Source organism: Poecilia formosa, unplaced genomic scaffold, assembly GCF_000485575.1.
Source record: "Poecilia formosa unplaced genomic scaffold, Poecilia_formosa-5.1.2 Scaffold142, whole genome shotgun sequence".
Taxonomy (NCBI): domain Eukaryota; kingdom Metazoa; phylum Chordata; class Actinopteri; order Cyprinodontiformes; family Poeciliidae; genus Poecilia; species Poecilia formosa.
The window spans coordinates 1,274,563-1,293,466 of record NW_006800081.1 but is presented as its reverse complement, the minus strand read 5'-3'; the positions used below and the strand labels follow the sequence as shown (position 1 = coordinate 1,293,466).

Genomic DNA, 18,904 nt, shown 5'->3' with positions numbered 1-18,904 from the left:
CCATCATCCTCCTTACTGCTGTTGCTGGCAGGATAAACTTGGTTCTTGGTCCAGCCTCGTTTGTCACGGCTCCAGGTAATTGAAGCTTAGTAATTGTTGCTCTAGCTGAAGATATTAGCTAATTTAACTAAGTGGCCGTTTGCTGAGTTATGGGATGTTCTCTTACCTGTCCCATTTTGAAGAGAGGCTAAAACAAATTGCACCATTGCTACCTTCTTTGGAAGCAAAAAAGTTTCCAAAGAGTGTTTCCAAGTGGACTTTCTAGAAACTTTAAATGAGCTGAAAAAGGTTAATTAAACGTTTGAAGGGTGCTTTGGTTACAATTGTTACAGGAATTGTTGGGGTTGCTAATAAACATTGCAACAGTGATTTTGCTAAAGATAATTATTTCTTACCAAGGACTTTTGACCCACAAAATAAATGTTCTCAAATTCCAGATCGTATTTTTCCTTAAAAAAAACAAAACAAAAAGAATGTGTATGATTCATTTAAATTAAAATATTTCCTTATTTTAATGTTTTTTATGATGCTGTAAGATTGGTGAACTATGAGTTATCAGACGACCTCACACGTCAGATTCTAATCTGCTTCCTCGTGGATAATCTTTTTTATTAAGTCCAGGTATTTGTGTAAAACAACCTATAAAAATGGATTCGCTTTCTTTGACATGCTGCATGGTGACATGTTGGATATTCTCACAGAGTAGCTGCATATTTTCAGGATAATTTGGTTGGTTTATGGGCCCGTCATAGTCGAATTTCATTTAAATGTGAGATTGAGATTTCCACCGGTGCATGGCCTCTTTATTCACATCAATTTCAACATACACACTGAATAAATTCACACACACACACACACACACTCTCTGTGGAGATGGGTGTAATTATGCATTCAGTGGATGCTAGGCATAGCCTGCTGAGAGATGTATAAATCAGTGTGTATCTTTGCATGGGGAACTGAGTACACAGTTTCAAGTAAGTACTTTTCCATAACCATGAACACAGAGGAGCCTCTCTCTGTCTCTCTCCCTTTGTTCAACACAACAGTGGGATTATTTCACATCCTCTTCTCTCTCTTTTTTTTTTTTCATGCATCCTCATTCTCCGTTGTCCGGCTTTATCCCTCCTCTCATACATCAGGCTCACGTCACAGCAGACAAGCCCCCGCTGTTTACTTCTGATTTCTCTCTGTGAATCCTAATTGCTCCCTGTACCTTCCAGGGTCAGTCCTAATCAGAGCTATGACAAATGCATCAGACTCTCCATGGTCAACCCTATAAAAAAGCCTCTTTATCTGTAGGTGGTTTAAATTTTAATGGCTTGGCTTATTTTAAAATGTAGCAGGTTTTGCTTTCCAGCGTTGCACATCAATTTTTCATCATCTTATTGACGTTCTCCTATCCTTCCTCTGCGTCTATGGCCTTGTCCTTCATTTCTTTTCCCTCTCACTGTGCATGTCCCTACAGCCCAAGGATATAGCTGGTTTCTCATGCTCCATATCCTCACAGCTCACAGTTAGCCCTTTATGCTTCCATATTTCCCTGTCTCCTTTTTCCATTCTGACACCTCTGCACTTTTTTTCCACTTCAAAACGTGTTTTCCTAACACCCCAGTAGGCACTAAAATGTGTCTTGAGTAATCCAATCGCAAGCAAACAGCTCTGAACGTCGGCGTGAAAGTGCTCACTTTGATGCACAAGCAGCAAATTCCTCAAGCGGCCTTTAGAGGTGGCCAGGGACTACCAGGGGCCACAGAAGGACTGTGACATCCATCTAAGGGAGGAGGACTGAAAAAGTAGCCTCTTTTACAAAAAAGTTTTGCCATGAGCATGCGATGATGAGCTCCTCTGCGAGTTGCCCCTTTGCTGTTCATAAATAATAAATCGCAAATCTCAGTGACGCTTTCCTGCACACCAACCACGATCACTGGTTTTAAGATGTTTAAAAAAACTATTCATACCATTACCATGCTCCTTTTGATGAAATATAATAGAAAGTATATGAGTGTATGTAGTTTGTGCGGCTACTTGAAGCACTGAATAACGTAACAAGCTTCTACCAGTACACCAGTTTGGCGGTCGGGGCACCCTCCACATCTTCATCACTGAATCTGGTGACTTCCAGACTATCTACTTTCAACTACTATGGTTTAATGTGGGCTATTTGAACCATACAATAAGGAAGTCAGGCTCCACCCTTACATGATGCTGTGAAATACGTGTTCAGTAAGCCTGTGGAAAGCGACTGAACGTTCTGCTCAATCACAGGAAAGACAAAATTGACAAGATATTGCTGGTAATGAAAACTACAGGCTCTAGCTTCAGGAGCAGAGCAGTAAAAATGTACTAAGAACTTGAAAACTACTGCTAGATTTAACAGGCCCTTCTTGCTGCAAGGCAACAGACACCTGTGACAAATAAAAATATACGATCCATTCTCCAGTTAAACAGACATGAATATCTTTAAGTCCAAGGAGGCTGCGTATCAATGCTTCTAAGCAGAATACGTTTGAAAATCATCACTGGACATCGCTGGTCCTTTGAGCATCCTCTGCTGACCAGACGCTACAGGGTGAGTCTGTTTAATTGAGTGTATTAGGGACATATTTTTCCATCTGTCATACGGTACCAATATGTGTCACCATAACACATCTCACACTGAAATGCATCCACTGCTGTAAAAGACTAGTGTATAAGTTGTATCAAATTCCTTAGTGGATCTTTCCTTCTATGTCAGACAGTGAGCTGCCTAAGACCAAGTGTGTATAAATATTAAAAAGAAAAAGGAAACTGTATTTAGAACTCATAAACTATTGGGTAGATAAAGAAGTGCAGTGCAAAGAAAAACATAGCAAGGTAATTAGCATAGCGTCAGACAAAGTGCAACCTTATCTTATCTTGCCACCTTATATTTTGCTCTAGCATTCCAGACAGTTTCTGTGTGTGTGTGTGCCAGCACAAACACGTACACACTTCTCCTTTCAACTCCCTCTCCCTATTTGTGAATTTTAACCCATTTAGAATTAACTAAGACAAGTTGGAGTAATATTCCAGACTCTGCAGCAGCGTCAAAGCGTCTGCTTCACTGTTTTTACTCAAAGGTCAGGATGACACCAACAGAATATGGTGGGAAAGAATGCAAGGTGCAATCGTAAAACACCTGAAATGAGGCTGAATTTCCAATGAAGATATTATACCCATAATAAAAAGGTGAGCATAAAGAAAGACAAGTACCACAGAAGACAAAAAAGCTTTTTCATTCATCTATCAAACATAATGAAAACACATATCATGAAACAGGCTTCCTTTGTTTCATGTTTCAAAAGCAGACGATAGAATCAAAATGAGCCGCTCTTTATTCTGTATGCATAAGACGGCCATATTGAGATGCTTGTATGTCTTTGTGTGTTGCTTTCCTCTCTGTCTGCAGATGGCAAATAGTTCTATTGATGTTGCACCAGCAGCCTGTGATGGGATGAATTATGTAACAGCCTCGATGGGTTGTGAAGGCGACCGTGCAGGGAAGAAAAAGTATTTGAGCTGCTGCCGTGACAACTGATAACAGAACCTCTGTATTTACATACGCTGAGCCCTGTAAATCCTCCATCTGCATGCATGGTGTGTGACTTGCAGCAGATCACTGGTGCCTGATGTTTAATAGGACGTGGCAGCTGTTCAAAAGCTTAAAGAAAAAGAAAAACAAAAAAACAATAACATCCTAACAATACCTTCCACACCTATTAGTTAACCTGGTAAAGATGTGTAAATCAGAGTCTTCTGATGAAGAAACAAGGTGTTGAAACATTAGTCTTAATGTCGTCTGTAGAATAAATCTGAAAAAAATGATAAAAAGGTTCTAGTCTTTTCTGTCGTTTCACAGATGAGAGACCGTACGTTAATCAGTTGTTTTTGCCAGGAAAAATAATATTTTCTACCATTACAAATGTTAAAATTGACTTTGCAACACTCAGGGATTTGAACTGGAGATTTGCCTTGTGGTTAATGCTAAGACAGTGTCCTAAGATTGAGAATTTGAGCAGCAAACACTGCTGCTTTGTACGACATTAATCAAAGAATGGATATGTGGGAAAGTTATTCATGGCAGAGGAGATGAGACGGCACGTTTTTTTTTTTTTTCTTTCAAGAGCCCTGGGAACTTCTGTAGAGTGCCTTGCAAGATTAAATGCTTGAAATATCTACAGTAGATATATTCAATAAAAATATGTTGGCCTCTACCAGGTATCTAGTAACTTGTGGCCGTCACAGAAACGGTGGACTCTGGACAATCTAGAGAAACTGTTCAATAAGGAAAAGACTAATAACTCTTTCTGTATGCTCTGATCTTGTCAAATGTTACAGAAGACGATGGGCTGTACTGTTAAAAGAGGCTTACATGAGTATGAAGAATATGGATGGCAATAAGTGTGAAAGCAACTAATGTAAGAGGTGTGATTTTACTAATAAAATTAGACATGTCTTATTTTATATGTTCAGTCTGCAGACTGAGTCCTAGCAGACCCGAATGGATCTTCTCCCAGTCAAGCTTAAGAGGGAATTTACCTACTGAGGTTTACACTAAGTGACACTAACCGACTCAAAAGACTCAGCCTCTTTCAAATTGGATTGTTTTGCAATTTTTCCTGCCTGTATTTGTCTCTTTCCGCCATGTCGGCACGATATTTGAAAGGCCACACTGATGCATGCTGCTGCCACTTTTGTTTGGTCGGTGTGCAGCAAAGGTGAGCCACGCCAACGTAATGAATGGGGACTGGCATTGTGGAGCAGCCTCTGTGTGAAAAGAGCTTGTGTTGCTGTGCATGTGGAATTGTCTGATGGCACTTTACCAGATTTCTCTTCTGGTTAATGTTTATTTCACTACCCTGACAATGATTCTTTTTTATTCAGTCAGTTTGCCTTTAGCTTAGTTCTACACACATTTTAAAACATCTCCTCTTGTTGTTGTTGTTGTTGTTTTTTTCTTTCTTTAATTGTTGGATTCTTCTTAGAGCTTTAGCTTACTTTATGCACTGGTACACAAGGAAAATAAAAACCCTTAAAATCCCAAATCTTAGACTCGGTTTTCCCCCACCGACTCCCTCTCTGATTCTCTCCGTCTCGCCCACCACCCGATTTAATCTTCAAAGGGGAAGCAAAACGTCTGCCTATTACAAGGAGCCCAGGGCACTCTGCAGAGTTGTGTTAAGTAATAACAAGCAGTGACGTCAAAGGTTTTCCATCCGCGCTAGAAAGAGGGAGGGCGATGAGACTGAAGAAGAAAAAAAAAAACAGAAAAGGAGGAGGTGGAAGCAGACATGGAAGTGATACAGCTTGTGAGAAATCTTTAGGTTTTTTTTGTGTCGATTGCTCATGTAAGACACATAAACATAAATAATGTTTACGACATTTTTTGGATTAAAAAAAAAATGTTTGAGCTCATATGTGCTGCCACCGCATGTGCTTTTCATCTGAAGAACCAATTGTTCTCATTCTGAACGTGTAACATGACGCTCGCACATCTGGTTATGTTTATATCACAATACTGCAGTAAATATAACAGCATCTGCTTATCATTTGCTGACAGAAAGAGATCAAGTTTAATATGTGGATCTAGGTTAAGATCTTGTACTAAGTGCCTCTTGTGCAACAGTGATGTTTGTTTAAAGATGACCTTCATTTAACAGAGACATTGTGAGGAAATATTTGGGTATTATTCCTTTATGAAAGAGCTTGATTAGGATCTATTTTTGTCGGTTACTTAACAGCCACACATTGATTACATAGATCAGCTTATTTAAGCTAGGGGTTGCTTTCACGGTGGCTTGCATAAAAAAAGGGCACAGCATAAATATGTTCAATTTTTGTCACATCGTAACTACAAAGCTCATTGGATTTCTTTGGGATTTCATGTGATGGACCAACACAAAGTTAAACATGATTGTGAAATGGAAGGACTCAGGCTTTACAATTCTTGTAAACAACTATTTTCAATTCAATTCGCCACAGATTCCCAGCTGAATTTCAGTCTGAACTTTGAATGGGCCTTTCTAACACACAAACATGCTTCAATATGACCCACTGCACTGGAGCTATGGCTGTATGTTTAGGGTAATTGTCATGTTGGAGGATGAACTTGTGGTCCAGTCTCAAGTCTTGTGCCCCCTCTAACATATCCTGATCCATGACTGAACTGAGTCCAGTGTCATCCATGTTTCCATCAACACCAAACTCCAGCCAGTAGCCCTGTTCCTGCTGATGAATAGTGTCAGGATGCTGCTGCCATAAGTGTTGGAGTGTGTTCAGAATGGTGTGCAGTGGTGGTTTCCCACAATGCACGGTGTTTTGCATGTTGGTCAAAGAGTTACATTTTGGTCTTTCTGATCAGAGCACTTACTTCCCTTTTTGCCATGTTCCCTGATCGCCAACGCCAAACAGCAAAAAAGGCTTTGAAACTTAATTTAAGCTATAGCTTTTCTCTTGCCAGTCTTCTACTAAGGCCAGATTTGTGGATTGCCAGACTAATAGTTGTCCTGCCATTACATTATCTATGCAACCTGAGTTGCACACTTCTGAAGCTTCAGTAGACATGGTACAGATCCCAGTTACATCTAATGACGAGAGGATTACACGTAAGACAATACAGCTATCTTAGCATGCGTTGTAATGCCTCAGGACTTTACTGTGTCAGATTGTGGCTGTTTGCTGTCCCTTCGTAAATAATAAACACATGATGTGTTCTCTACTTAAAGAGCAAATTCAATGCAGCAGAATGTAAAAACCTCCATGCACAGAAGGCCTTTATGCTACTGACCCTAAATAGCAACCGACTTAGATTTCACAGAAAATGCTGCAACACAACAACACAATAGGCTTTGCAGAACTGTATTAAAACAAAGTTGCTTTTTTGCATTCGAGTCACTCCGCCACTGTGATGTATATACTTTATTGTAGATCTGAATACACAGGGCACTGTTCAATGTTCTCCCCTCATTTCTATCTACAGAGTTCCCGTCTATGCTCTGTGTTTGATTCTGCTGGGAGCTTTCCATAGGGAGCCTATTTGGGTGCATTTACATTTGTGTGCTCACAACAAAGCGCATGACTGCTTGGCAAACTTAAGTGCTTGAAGAATGTCTGAAAGTCCACTCTGCCTGTACAAACCAGCTTCTGTTTTCAATATAATCACGGCTGTTGTGTAAGCAAAACTTAGGCTAGCAATAGTTTTAGAGAAAACAGGTCATTAAAGGGAGAGTTCTGAATTTTTGAAGTGAGGTTCTATAAAGGTGTTGTAGTAAATATGCATCTGCAGAAGGTAATTCTCTAGGCATCTTCATGCAAAATAAATCAATATAAGTTGGTCCCAGATGTTGACGCTAAAAGGTAGTCCAATGCCAAGACCAAAGTGTACTTCTACCACCTTTAAACAATTCCAGTCCTAAAAAAATGTCAACACAGTTTATGCTAATGCTATTTTGCCATTGAATAGAAACGTAAAGCATGATTAAAAGCAGAAATACTACATTTAAGTGAATAATATTCACATTTATTTTTTAGACTGGCTTATTTTACTAGCCCTGTTGCCTAGCAGCAAAGGGATCCTGGGTTTAAATCCAGCCCTCGAGTGTCTCTGCATGGAGTTTGAATGTTATTCCTGTCCAATGGTAAGACCATAAATGTTCGCAACTTTTCAGTAGAACATCATTCTGTCCATGAAGGAGCTGGTCTGACAAAAGACAAGGCCAGTAGACTTCCTTTAATCTTACTCTGCTGCTATCTTACAACAAGTAACATCTGAAAAACACCAGATCTGTTTATGCAAACACCACTTAGCGAACCTTTAAGCCATTCTTATGTTTACATTTCAACATTATGTACAAAGAACCTGTGTATTATCTATTTACACAGATAATACAGGTTGTTGGCTGTGCACCACAAATGTTCTCTCCCCTTTGTGAGAGCAGCTGAGAATAGTAGATAAAAAGTGTCTCTGTTCTGAATAACTGTTGCATATAAAAGTAAAGTAGTGAAAAAGTAACATTTTACAGTTTTAAGAAATTGCTATTATGGATTACACTGCTTCACTTTTGTACCCTGGTCTTTTATGTTCCGGTCTGAGTACGTCTTTCACACCGACATATCATCATCAAACTACCTCCATTTTCCAGGTACATAATCAATGAGCTATTTATAAATAACATCTTGATGCAAAGTTGACAACTGTTTCAGTGTTCATTTGTGTAAACTGCTATGAAATCTTTAAAACTGGGGTTGTTTTATGACAGTAGGCGTCCAGTTTGCTTTCAGGCTCTCATGGACTTGTTAGCCCTCTTCTGAGACTAACTAATATAGATTTAAACCAAATGAAATCACTATAAGAGTAAGCTAACCATAAACCGAACCTCACTAAAAACAAATAAACTATACCTTTAAATGTGACTTCCCTCCATTGGTCACTGTGATATTGTATTCTACAAAACACATCTTTATTGTTTGGTCTGTCTTCACTCCTGTAACTATAATTGAAGTCATCACTGCAGCTGACAGCCTCTCAGACAGTTCATTTGTCATTAACAAACACCTAGTGCTCTTTAAAAACTGGGCAACAGGCTGCAGCTCAGCGGAGCGATGACGTGCGCAGCCTACATCAGCACCTTGGATACGGGCACACCATTCACTGTGGGGCTCCTGCCCCGTTTTGGACCAATCAACGCTTGTGTTTTCAAGCTTGTACTCAGCACCACCCACACTGCTGTATTGTTCCGCTGTAGGGAATCTCCTCTCAGGCAACGCACGTAGCCCATATCTATTATAGCTCCTGCTGTTCGTCGAGGCAAGTTGCAGCAATGTAGTATGTTGAAAATAGATTTTGAAGAGGTGAGTTTTGCTAGCAGAAGCAAACAAATGACGTATTGCAAGGTTTTGGTGTATGAATTGAACGGATATTGGGAGCGTACTCTCACTAATAAATCTAATGAAGGATAGACCAGCCCATATGTTCCTAGAAACAACGCAAACATGTTCAGCAGAACAAGTATTTTGTTTTACTAAAAGTATTTGTTTCAAACACTGACACGATGTTATTTTAAATAGCACCTTTTCTTTCTTATCATAAATTACTCTTGCCTTTTGCTGTCAGCACAGTCCTAGGTTATCTCTGACGCAAACCCTCATCACAGGCGTTCCTCCCATTTCTCAGAATCATATGCCTCAGACTGACAACACCCTTCAGCCAATGAGAGCACGATCTCGTCAATGCTCGCGGGGCGGGACTTGTCTCTTCGACCAATCACCTCCTTGGATATTGTTTTGACCTCTGAAACCGCATCACCGCCTTGTCTCGTGTCCGCGGCGGAGGAAGTCTATAAATACAGGAAACGCAGAGACTGAAGAGGACGAAGTTGCGAAACTCCCGAGTAGGAGGGAGCTACTCTGCAAAGCCTGCTGAAAGAAGAAAGGAGTTTAAAAAAAAAAAGCAAAATAACCTTAAAAACTGAAACCTTAAACGCCAATTCTCCAAAAAAATCACCACGTACTGGAATATTTTTTTTGTAACGCTAATATATTCTATGTGAAGAAAGTATTTATACTTTTGTTTTCTATTTGCACTAACCAACGGTACTTCAGAACTACTGAGCATTTTTATATTTTCCAAAAAAAAGTAAGTATTCTTTTCACATATGCTTATGATATCTTATAGGTTTCTATTTGTGCATGTATTATAGACCTGGTCATACTTTGTAAGCTGGCAGTCGGTCGACGAATTTATTGGGAGGGGTGAGATAAAAATGTTCAGAATGTCTTATTTTATCTCAGTGGAATAAATTACAGTATATCCATGCAAATAGTGGACGTTATACGCGCCTTGCTTTGCTGTTGTTACTCGACTATTTTGTGATATTTTTGTGAATAGCCGTTGAACTTCATAACACTGAATATTACCTAATAAGACGCATTAATTAGACGAGTATAATCCGATTATTTGTTTGAGTGTACATGTCTTTCTCTCAAGAGGCACGAAAGAATGAATTTTTAAGTATTTGATCATTCTCAACAAGTTCTCGCCTCTTGCACGTCATAGTGCAAGGCGATTATTTTAACACCCCCGTGTCTCACTGAATATTTACCAAATAGCCGTTTAATCTGCAAAGGATTTCCTCTTCCCTCTGCAAAAATTGCCAAACATGGGTGTAAACGCGGTTTTGTTAAGTCCTCATTTCGACACAGTTTATCAGTGGGACTAATCGGACAGAAACAAACCCCGTGACAGGGTCGTTTAAAGCTTTGAAATGCAATCCCCCGACCATTTCCTCACAAACTTATCCACCATCATCAGTTATTTCCAGTGCAATTTAATCGGTTAAGTTTGGTGTTAATTAAACGCAGAATCCCCCGCAGTACTTTTCCTTTTCTCCTGCCTTATGGAGGCAGTCCAGTACTGTGTTATGTAAGAGGATTCCCTGTTCTAGTGCAAGGTTAATATGCCCAGTGCCTACGTTTTTTGACATCTATGTGGATGTAGGTGCAGGATCTACACGAATCATACTATCCAGGCTTATTTTAAAGTTGTAAACATTTTCCCCCCTTTATTTGCAGGACATTTTTGTTACATTTGTCTGAGTTTACTGCATTGAAAATAATGCCTTAATGTATAATAAACCATCCAAACCAATTAAGTTCATTTTTAACTTATTCTATCTGAATATAATTACATTTATTCATGATTCCTTTCCTTTTTTTTCGTTTGCCTTATCATTGCTTCAGGAAAATCGATCACACCCTGTGGAAGGACACCACTCTTACAAAACCAGCACTTTTGATTTTTGCCTCCCCTACCTGGAGCACGTCAGTGTTGCCGAACACGGATAAACGAAGCCGCGCCGGTGGACGCGTTCAAGGTCACAGCCAGCTAATCTCCACGCACCTGGCACACTTCAGCAGTTCGCTATGCAGCTTGAAATCCAAGTAGCTCTCAACTTCATCATCTCGTACCTGTACAACAAGCTGCCGAGGAGACGGGTCAACATCTTTGGCGAGGAGCTGGAGCGGCAGCTGAAGCAGAAGTATGAAGGACACTGGTACCCGGACAAGCCATACAAGGGCTCAGGATTCAGATGCATCCACGTGGGCGAAAAGGTGGACCCCGTGGTCGAGAAGGCAGCGAAAGAGAGCGGGCTGGAAATCGAAGACGTCCGCAACAATCTGCCCCAGGACCTCAGTGTGTGGATTGACCCCTACGAGGTGTCCTACCAGATCGGCGAGAAGGGGCCCGTCAAGGTGCTGTACGTCGACGACAGCAATGAAAGTGTAGCTGGGAATGGAGGGGTTGACTTGGACAAGGAGATCAAAAACAGCTTCAACCCAGACGCACAGGTCTTTATGCCCATCAGTGAGCCTTTGAACGGGACCTCTCCAGGATCCAGCTCTCCCTCTCCGCCCTTTGGCCACTCGGCGGCGGTCAGTCCCACCTTCATGCCCCGGTCCACACAGCCTTTAACCTTCACAACAGCCACCTTCGCAGCTACTAAGTTCGGCTCCACTAAGATGAAGAGCAGTGGACGCAACGGCAACAACGGCAGCGGTGCTGGGAACAAAGTGGCACGTACCTCTCCCACCAACTTGGGCCTGAATGTGAACAGTCTCCTGAAACAGAAAGCCATCTCCACCTCCATGCACTCACTGTACGGGCTGGGACTTGGTGTGCAGCAGCAGCAGCACCAGAAGCCCTCCGCCCTGTCTCCCAATGCCAAGGAGTTTGTGTTCCCCAGTCTGCAGGGTCAAGGCAGCCAGAGTGCTCTGTTCCCCGCAGACAGCCCGCTGCAGTACAGCAATGCCTTCGATGTGTTTGCGGCCTACGGTGGCCTTAACGACAAGTCCCTCATGGATGGCTTGAGTTTCAGCTTAGGCAACATGCAGTATTCTAACCAGCAATTCCAGCCAGTCATGGCCAACTAGTACACTTATAAAGGTACTACTTAAGCTACTACTTCATACGGAAACGACCAGAGATAATGTGATGGGGGGAAAACAAACACAAATGCACATTTCAGAAAAAAAAAAAAAAAAGAAAAGTTTAAACAAAAACAGAATGTTAAATATAACAGAGAAAAAAAAAGACTTGTAAGCTGTAAAATCCGAGTTTCAAGTCTAAGAGCATGAGCCCAAGGGTGAATTACTTTATCCCCTTGAGTTATACTTGTTTCTTTTTTGTTTTTGTTGTTTTTTTTGTTTTTTTTATTTCTTAATGAAGCTTGTAGTACAAGTTGTCTAAGCTTGGTTACCCAAACTTTAAAATGCATTATTGTTATTTCTTTTGCCAACCAAGCACAAAATATTTTTTTATGTAACTGTTTTAAGATAAAAAAAAGAGAGAGAAAAAAACACCACCATAAGTCATGGCCTCTTTCAGTATTTAAATATAACTGGACATTGCCAGTTTTTCAAGAAATTGGCATCAATAAGTGGGAATTCCTGGTCTTTTTCTAATTGTATAATTTAATTTAGTACAGAGTTTGTAAAATATCAGAGTATCTATTGTTTCTACAACACGGTATTGCATTTATATCTTTTTACTACTCCAGTGATCTGTGATGGCTGCAGCAACTTTATGTTTCCTTTTTTTATTGAAATTATAAAAATGAATCCATCTTAAAAAAAAAAAAAAAACAAAAAAACATTGACTATCCTGAAGATTGTGTACAGACTATTCCGTAGTGGTGGGATTTAAGAATATTTGCTTTTTTTGACAAAAATATAAGAGTTGTATTTTCTGTTAAGAGTTTAAAGATTTTTGCTATATTATGGACAAAATGTAATCGTATATTAATTTTGTACCTACATTGTGCAATACTTGATAAAGCAAACGGTATAACAAAGTATTCGGAGTCAGTGTCTTACATGTTAAGAGGGACTGATAGTTTATTAAGTTTGTATTAAAAAAACCTTGAAAATAAGGAGCGTGTTCACTCTGTGTTTGGTGTTTACAGTTGTGCAACGCGAGGCAGCTGTGAAGGTTTTTTTTTTTTTTTTTTTTTTTTTTTTTACGACCATAGGGTGTAAAATGACTCTTGAAGGCGAATCAAGTTTTTTCTTACCACAGCCGCTCTTTCTTAATTAAGACAAATATGAACCGCTGAAGCTCATCGTTAATTTGCTTCAGGTAATTACCCTAAAACATAAAGAATGCCGCAAAGGCAGAAATTGCGGTTTTATTATCACCAGTTTTATGGGAACAAAATTTATGTTGCCTAACATGCACCAAAACAAATCATTTTCTGTGCCTGCAAAGCATACCCAATACGTTCCCTGCAACATATTTCACAACTGGATGGTGTTGGCCAAGTGTTGCCCTCTGTCAAAGTGTCACCACAGTTGGGCCATAACTTTGCTTAGCAGTTCCTGCACAGAAACGCAACCCCGTTAGGCTAATGGCTAACGAAAGCAGCTGAATAGCTAAGTTTATCCTGAGAGCCTCCTGAATTTAAACATTAGCTATTGACCAACAGCAAGCTAACTAAATTATTTAAAGTCCAACTGCTTCTTAGCTTGAATCTTGGCCTCAAAAAGCCTGTTAGCTAACAGGCTGCTAAACCTTTTAGCATCTTTATAGGTATAAGATCATCTAAACTGGGACTTAAAGGAGCTTATTGTTAGTGAAAACAACAATTGACCAGTTATTTTTAAAATAGCTTAATGCGGTCGCTGCTGGGCTACTCTTCAGGTCAGGAACTCGGTTTCGTAAAGTGTAAACAGGATAAAATATGTTAAACTTGAGCAGACCTGAATCAAGTAGCTGCTGAAAGCCAAACAAATTGGTTACATTTCACCCAGTGTCCTCAGGTGATGTGACCTGTTAATGGATAACCTGCTCTTTTTCTCTTTTTTTCTTTCTTTGTTTTTTTTGTTTTTTTTTACTTCTTTGCCCACAGTCAAATGTGTCCCACTGGGTCAAAATATATTGTTTGTCAAAAACAAACAATATATTTGAACAAAGTGGGTTTTCTGAATGAGAGTTACAATAAAGCCTGAGGTTAGCAGAAACACAAAGCAGCAACTCCTGAACGACCTCGTTTAATAACTTCTGTTGCAGTTATCCAACCGATTATTTAACATCGCAGGTCTGACGTCTTCTGATGTCTGTTGCCTAATATACCACTAGATATGACTGATTGGCTTCAGAGCAAAGTCAAAGTAGAAGTGTTGCTGATAATTGTTTAATATTCAACATACGATTAGACCTTTAAATAAAAAAAAAAAAAAAAAACAGATGTTCCTGATGAGGACATCCTCATTTTAAAAATGTCTGTGATGTCTGCTGCTGCAAATAGGTTTTTGGACCATTTGGTGCTGGCACGGGCCAGCTGACATCACCCTGACCCTGCTAGGAACATCAGGGTCCCTCCAGAGCTGGCTCATCATCACTTGTCTGCTGGCGTGTCCTCTGATACACTCAGGGCTTGATAGGCCTGTGTAAAGTTCAACCCGCATGTGCGTTTATCTTGAGGCACTGATACAGCGTTCTGGTAGGAGTGTGTTTGTTTATCTTGCTCTGTGGCACCGTGTGTGTTTGTGTGCACGTATGAGGGCCTGGGCGAAAGTCAACGCAAGTCGTTCTGAAATGAATCCTCCTGCGAAGCATCTCTCTCTTTTTTTTTTTTTGTCAACACTTTGCTGTAAAGCCGTTACTCAGGAGCGAAACTCCCAGCAGGGTTAACAGGGGCAGGGAAGCATAGTCACACGTATTGACTCCCTCGTTCTGCATGCTGTCAGGCTACGCATGGCGTGAACCAACAGGACATATGAGGTTGACACCAGCAAAGCCTCCGGGAGCGAGAATGAACTAGAAACACACGAGAAGCAACTGAAGTACTTCACGATGATTTCTGGTCAGCACGAAATATCTAGTGCCTTGTGAAAATATTCAAACCTCTTTGGAGTTTATATGATTTTGCCCACACAAAGAAAAGATTATTCAGGAAATGTTTGGACAATAACTGATCATTTTGAAAGTATTTCACGAATAAGATACTTTTCTTAAACTATCTGTCCTTTGGATCCTGCTGAAAGTTTTAGATATTGTTTTTTCAACTCTGTCCAGCTTCTGTGTTTCTGCTGTAGAAAAGCATCTTCTCAGGATGATGCTGCCTCCACCATGTTTAACACTAGGAAATTGTGTTTTAAGATACCATTTCAGCCATTTTTTATTTTGGCCAAAGCTGACCTTAAGGCTTGTGAGAATATTTAAGCTATTTATGTTTTTCCATTTTCTTTTAACAATTACTATCCTCTTGCCTATTTGCATAAGGGGCATATTTGTGACTAATACAAAATATGCCATTTTTCTTTCATTTCACTGTTATGCTGTTCTCTGTTCTCGCTTGTGAAATAAACCCCCAATTAAATGCATTTAAGTTTGTGGTTGTAAAATGCCATATTTCAAAAACTTCTATGTTGTAAATATTTTTCCATAGATAACTAAATCTTTATAAAAATTCATTCTTGATAGAAAATGAATATTTTAACTTTTATATATGAATATTTGCTGTAATTACATACAATTTTCAAAAAGGTTGGGCATTAATTAATCTAATTGCTTAATTACATATATTAAATTAGCTTGAAGGTAAAAAAAAAAAAAATGCCGGCATGAAGCTAATAACATAAAAATGCAGTTTGAAGAATAAAATAGACAGGAACATTTTACATGAGAGTTTTAAAAGGGATCGGAGGAGCGAAGCAGCAGAGAAAGATTGGGTTTTTATGAGAAGCAGGGACAGCAGAGATAAGGGATGGTGCAATGTGACTGCAAGAGAAACGCTGCCACTTCCGCCATCAATGCTAATTTGATGTCAAGCTCACAGCTCAGTTCCCCCATCAGCCCCCACCTTCCCTGTCATAAAACACAGGTGGAGCTCCAATCTACTTGTGTCCCAGTCATGCAGCAAGGCCTTATAGTAATGTTCCCCCCGCCCCATCAGCAGAGAGGGTAAAAAAAAACCCACCAAAACATCATTTAATGATTTTTCTTTCTTTCTTTTTTTGTCTTGGTCCTACTCTGAATCTATTTCTGGAAGGATCCTGCAGCTGATTAAACAATGATAAGCCGGAAGGTATTGAGCTTGTCTCTGAACGTCACTCCACCACATCCTATCTTCACCCTTTCAGAGGAAAGGCTGTTTTTACCCAACATATACACAATTCTCTGCCTTTACATTTCTTGTCTTCACTCCATGCCGGTTTAGATCAGCTCACACAAAACATGGGAAACTTCAGGTCCTTTAACAATTCACTAGAAGCTCTGTGTGTGCGATGAAGGTTAAACCTAAGAGGGAACCAGTAGAATAAAGTTAAATGTTGCATGCTGTTTGAAATTAGATGTGTGATGATGATGTTTTTCCCACCGTACCCCTGTATTCACACTTTCGCCTACACAAACTGTATTTAGACGTATAGTGGGTTTGTTTATTCTTGTTTTTTTGGGTTTTTTTTTTACTTTGCACATATGCATAGCAACCACTCACAGTGCCAGCCTTAGTTTATGAAGCTGCTCTTATCTGCAGAAGGAAACCAACAACTCACCAAGACTTTTCGGCCGCTCCACCCTCTCAGCACCTCTCGGGACGACGCGCTGCAGCCTATCAGGCGACTCCCATGACGATGCCTTAACAGCTGAGTGGCGGAAAAGATAACTAACTATCACATGCTGCAAGTTAATGTGTACATAAGCTACAATGACGCTTCTTGTGGCAAGGCTTTTAAAATTTGCATGCCACAGCTCATTCACTGTGATAAAATCATATTCACTTTTATGGTTTGTTGTTGTTGAATGTCGAATCACGTGCCACAAGATGATTCACTATTTTAGTTTGGCTGTAAAACACAGTTCAGTTAAAAAAAAACCCAGCAATAACAACAAATGGTGGTGTACAATACATTGTATTACCACTTGTATTTTTGTTTTTCTACCCTTACAAACAAGTAGGATTCGTAGAGTAGGTCAAAATTGCCACACCACTATGAACAAAAACTGATAATGGCATACTCGAAGAATTTAAAACGAGCTATTCCTGCTAAAGGTTGTGCTTCATTTTTCCATTTACAGTTTCCATCTTTTTCCAATGTGACCAAAACACGGCTGGATTAGGGCTGGGGGTTGCTCTCTTCAGAGTTGAGGTATGACCCTAAAAATTTTCCAGGCAGAAGCTCATAAGAAAACATTAATCAGATTTCCTTGTTTGGCTCTTAAGAGGCCACTGGAAATATTGTGCAGACTGAATAGTGCACCAGATTTCTTTGGAGAGATATCAGTATAAATATGACCATGAGGAAGTCTGTGAATAAAACAAAATAAAAAAATAAAAAACTCTTGAGCAATTTTGTTCCAAATGAATATGCCAACAAACTCATCCATTTAGAAATGGAGCGCTCAAGTAACAAGTACTTCACCGACTTCCGGTCATGTCGTTGTGCTGAACGAACGTGCGGTGGAGCCCTCTCCAATTTCCTTCTAAAAAACTAAATTGACAACCTGTACCATCTTGCTTCTCGTTTCTTTAGTTAACTGTACTAGTTATCGCTGACCAGATGGCACCAAAGAACACAAAACCAACCTCCAAAAAGGCTTTAATAACGTCTATGTTGAGCCCAGCGCAACAGTCTAAGAGTAGCAGGCTAGCTAGCGCTAGCATGGGCTACAGCGACGGGGCAGCTTCTCCCCCAGTTGGCAGTGGCTCTTCGGATATGCCTCCCGTTAACAACGAATCCACAGTCACAGATGGTGATGGTCTGGCGGCCATGGAAGCAGGTAGCACTAATGACCTCGTGGCGGCTATTAACTCGATGAAAGATGACTTTGTGAAGAGATTTGATAGCCTGCTAACTGCTATCCAGGGGGTGCAATCGGATATAAGAATTGTTGCCGCGCGTGTTACACAAGCGGAGGACAGAATCAGCGCTAACGAGGATTCTGTTGCTTCCCTGCAAGCCGATAACACTGCTACGAAAACTACCATTGAAGCTCTGCAACTAAAGATAGACGACCTGGAAAATCGTAGTCGCCGTTCCAACCTCCGTCTCATCGGTCTCCCTGAGGGGTCTGAAGGTTCTGACATGTGTGCATTTTTGGAGAAATGGCTGCCTGAAGTGCTTGGTGCAGAAACGTTCCCGATCCCGCTGATCATTGAGAGAGCACACAGAGTCGGGCGGGTTGACGCTGCGGGGACACGGTCCAGAGCGGTGGTCATGAAGCTGCTGAACTACGCTGACAAAGTCCGGATCATGAAGGCTGCCAGGACGAAGGGAGAAATACGTTTGAAGAATAACAGAGTCATGTTCTTCCCGGACGTCTCTGCCGAACTTCTGAAAAAGCGCAAGATATTTGACCAAGTGAAAAAGGATCTAGCTTCTATTTCTCTGGAGTTACCGGAGCTGCCCTACGGTGTTGTTCACCCGGCCACACTTTTGGTGACCTACAAGAAGAAACGTCACGCTTTTGACAAGGCAGCAGAAGCGGAGTCCTTCGTCCTGCAGCTCCAGCGGGAGCGAAATCTGGTTGCGAACCAGGTAGAGGTCCAAGAAAGGTGAACAATTATGTGACATTGTCTAATCATATCTCACTATGTATGCAAACATGGTCACATATCTGTAAGTGCACTTCTATATCCATGTCTTTTCAATTCTTTGACTTGATGGTTTATAATGGTTATTAATGCATCTCTATTTTGTGTTTAATACACATGGTCAATTCACAATATGGTTAGGGTAACCAAGGTTAAGACATGCAAATGTGTGTTTATTTTCATTATAGTTTATTGGTTGTTAATTTCATCACTGATTATCTGGGGGCTGTGGTTTGATGGGGTTTTTCTATATGCTGTTCCTCTTCGTCATGAGTACTGGGGTGGACCAGCAGGGC

At 40.4% G+C, this 18,904-nt stretch overlaps 1 protein-coding gene across 3 annotated transcripts; it reads left to right on the top strand.

The window, feature by feature from the left end:
• Positions 1–1,798: 1,798 nt before the first annotated feature.
• Positions 1,799–12,944, top strand: LOC103145458 (protein Tob1). 3 transcript variants are annotated; one of them, XM_016676879.1, is made up of 2 exons: positions 1,799–1,813; positions 10,756–12,944. In XM_016676879.1, exon 2 carries the CDS (start codon positions 10,939–10,941, stop codon positions 11,944–11,946), a length of 1,008 nt encoding a protein of 335 aa, XP_016532365.1. In that variant the 5' UTR covers positions 1,799–1,813; positions 10,756–10,938; the 3' UTR covers positions 11,947–12,944. The 3 variants fall into 3 exon arrangements, with proteins under 3 accessions (XP_016532365.1, XP_007562966.1, XP_016532364.1); XM_007562904.2 differs by lacking the exon at positions 1,799–1,813 and adding an exon at positions 9,375–9,652; XM_016676878.1 differs by lacking the exon at positions 1,799–1,813 and adding an exon at positions 9,375–9,656.
• Positions 12,945–18,904: the final 5,960 nt, after the last annotated feature.

What these genes read in the sequence shown, in the direction of transcription:
- LOC103145458 (XM_016676879.1), top strand. Translation starts at nt 10,939, where the DNA reads ATGCAGCTTGAAATCCAAGTAGCTCTCAACTTCATCATCTCGTACCTG.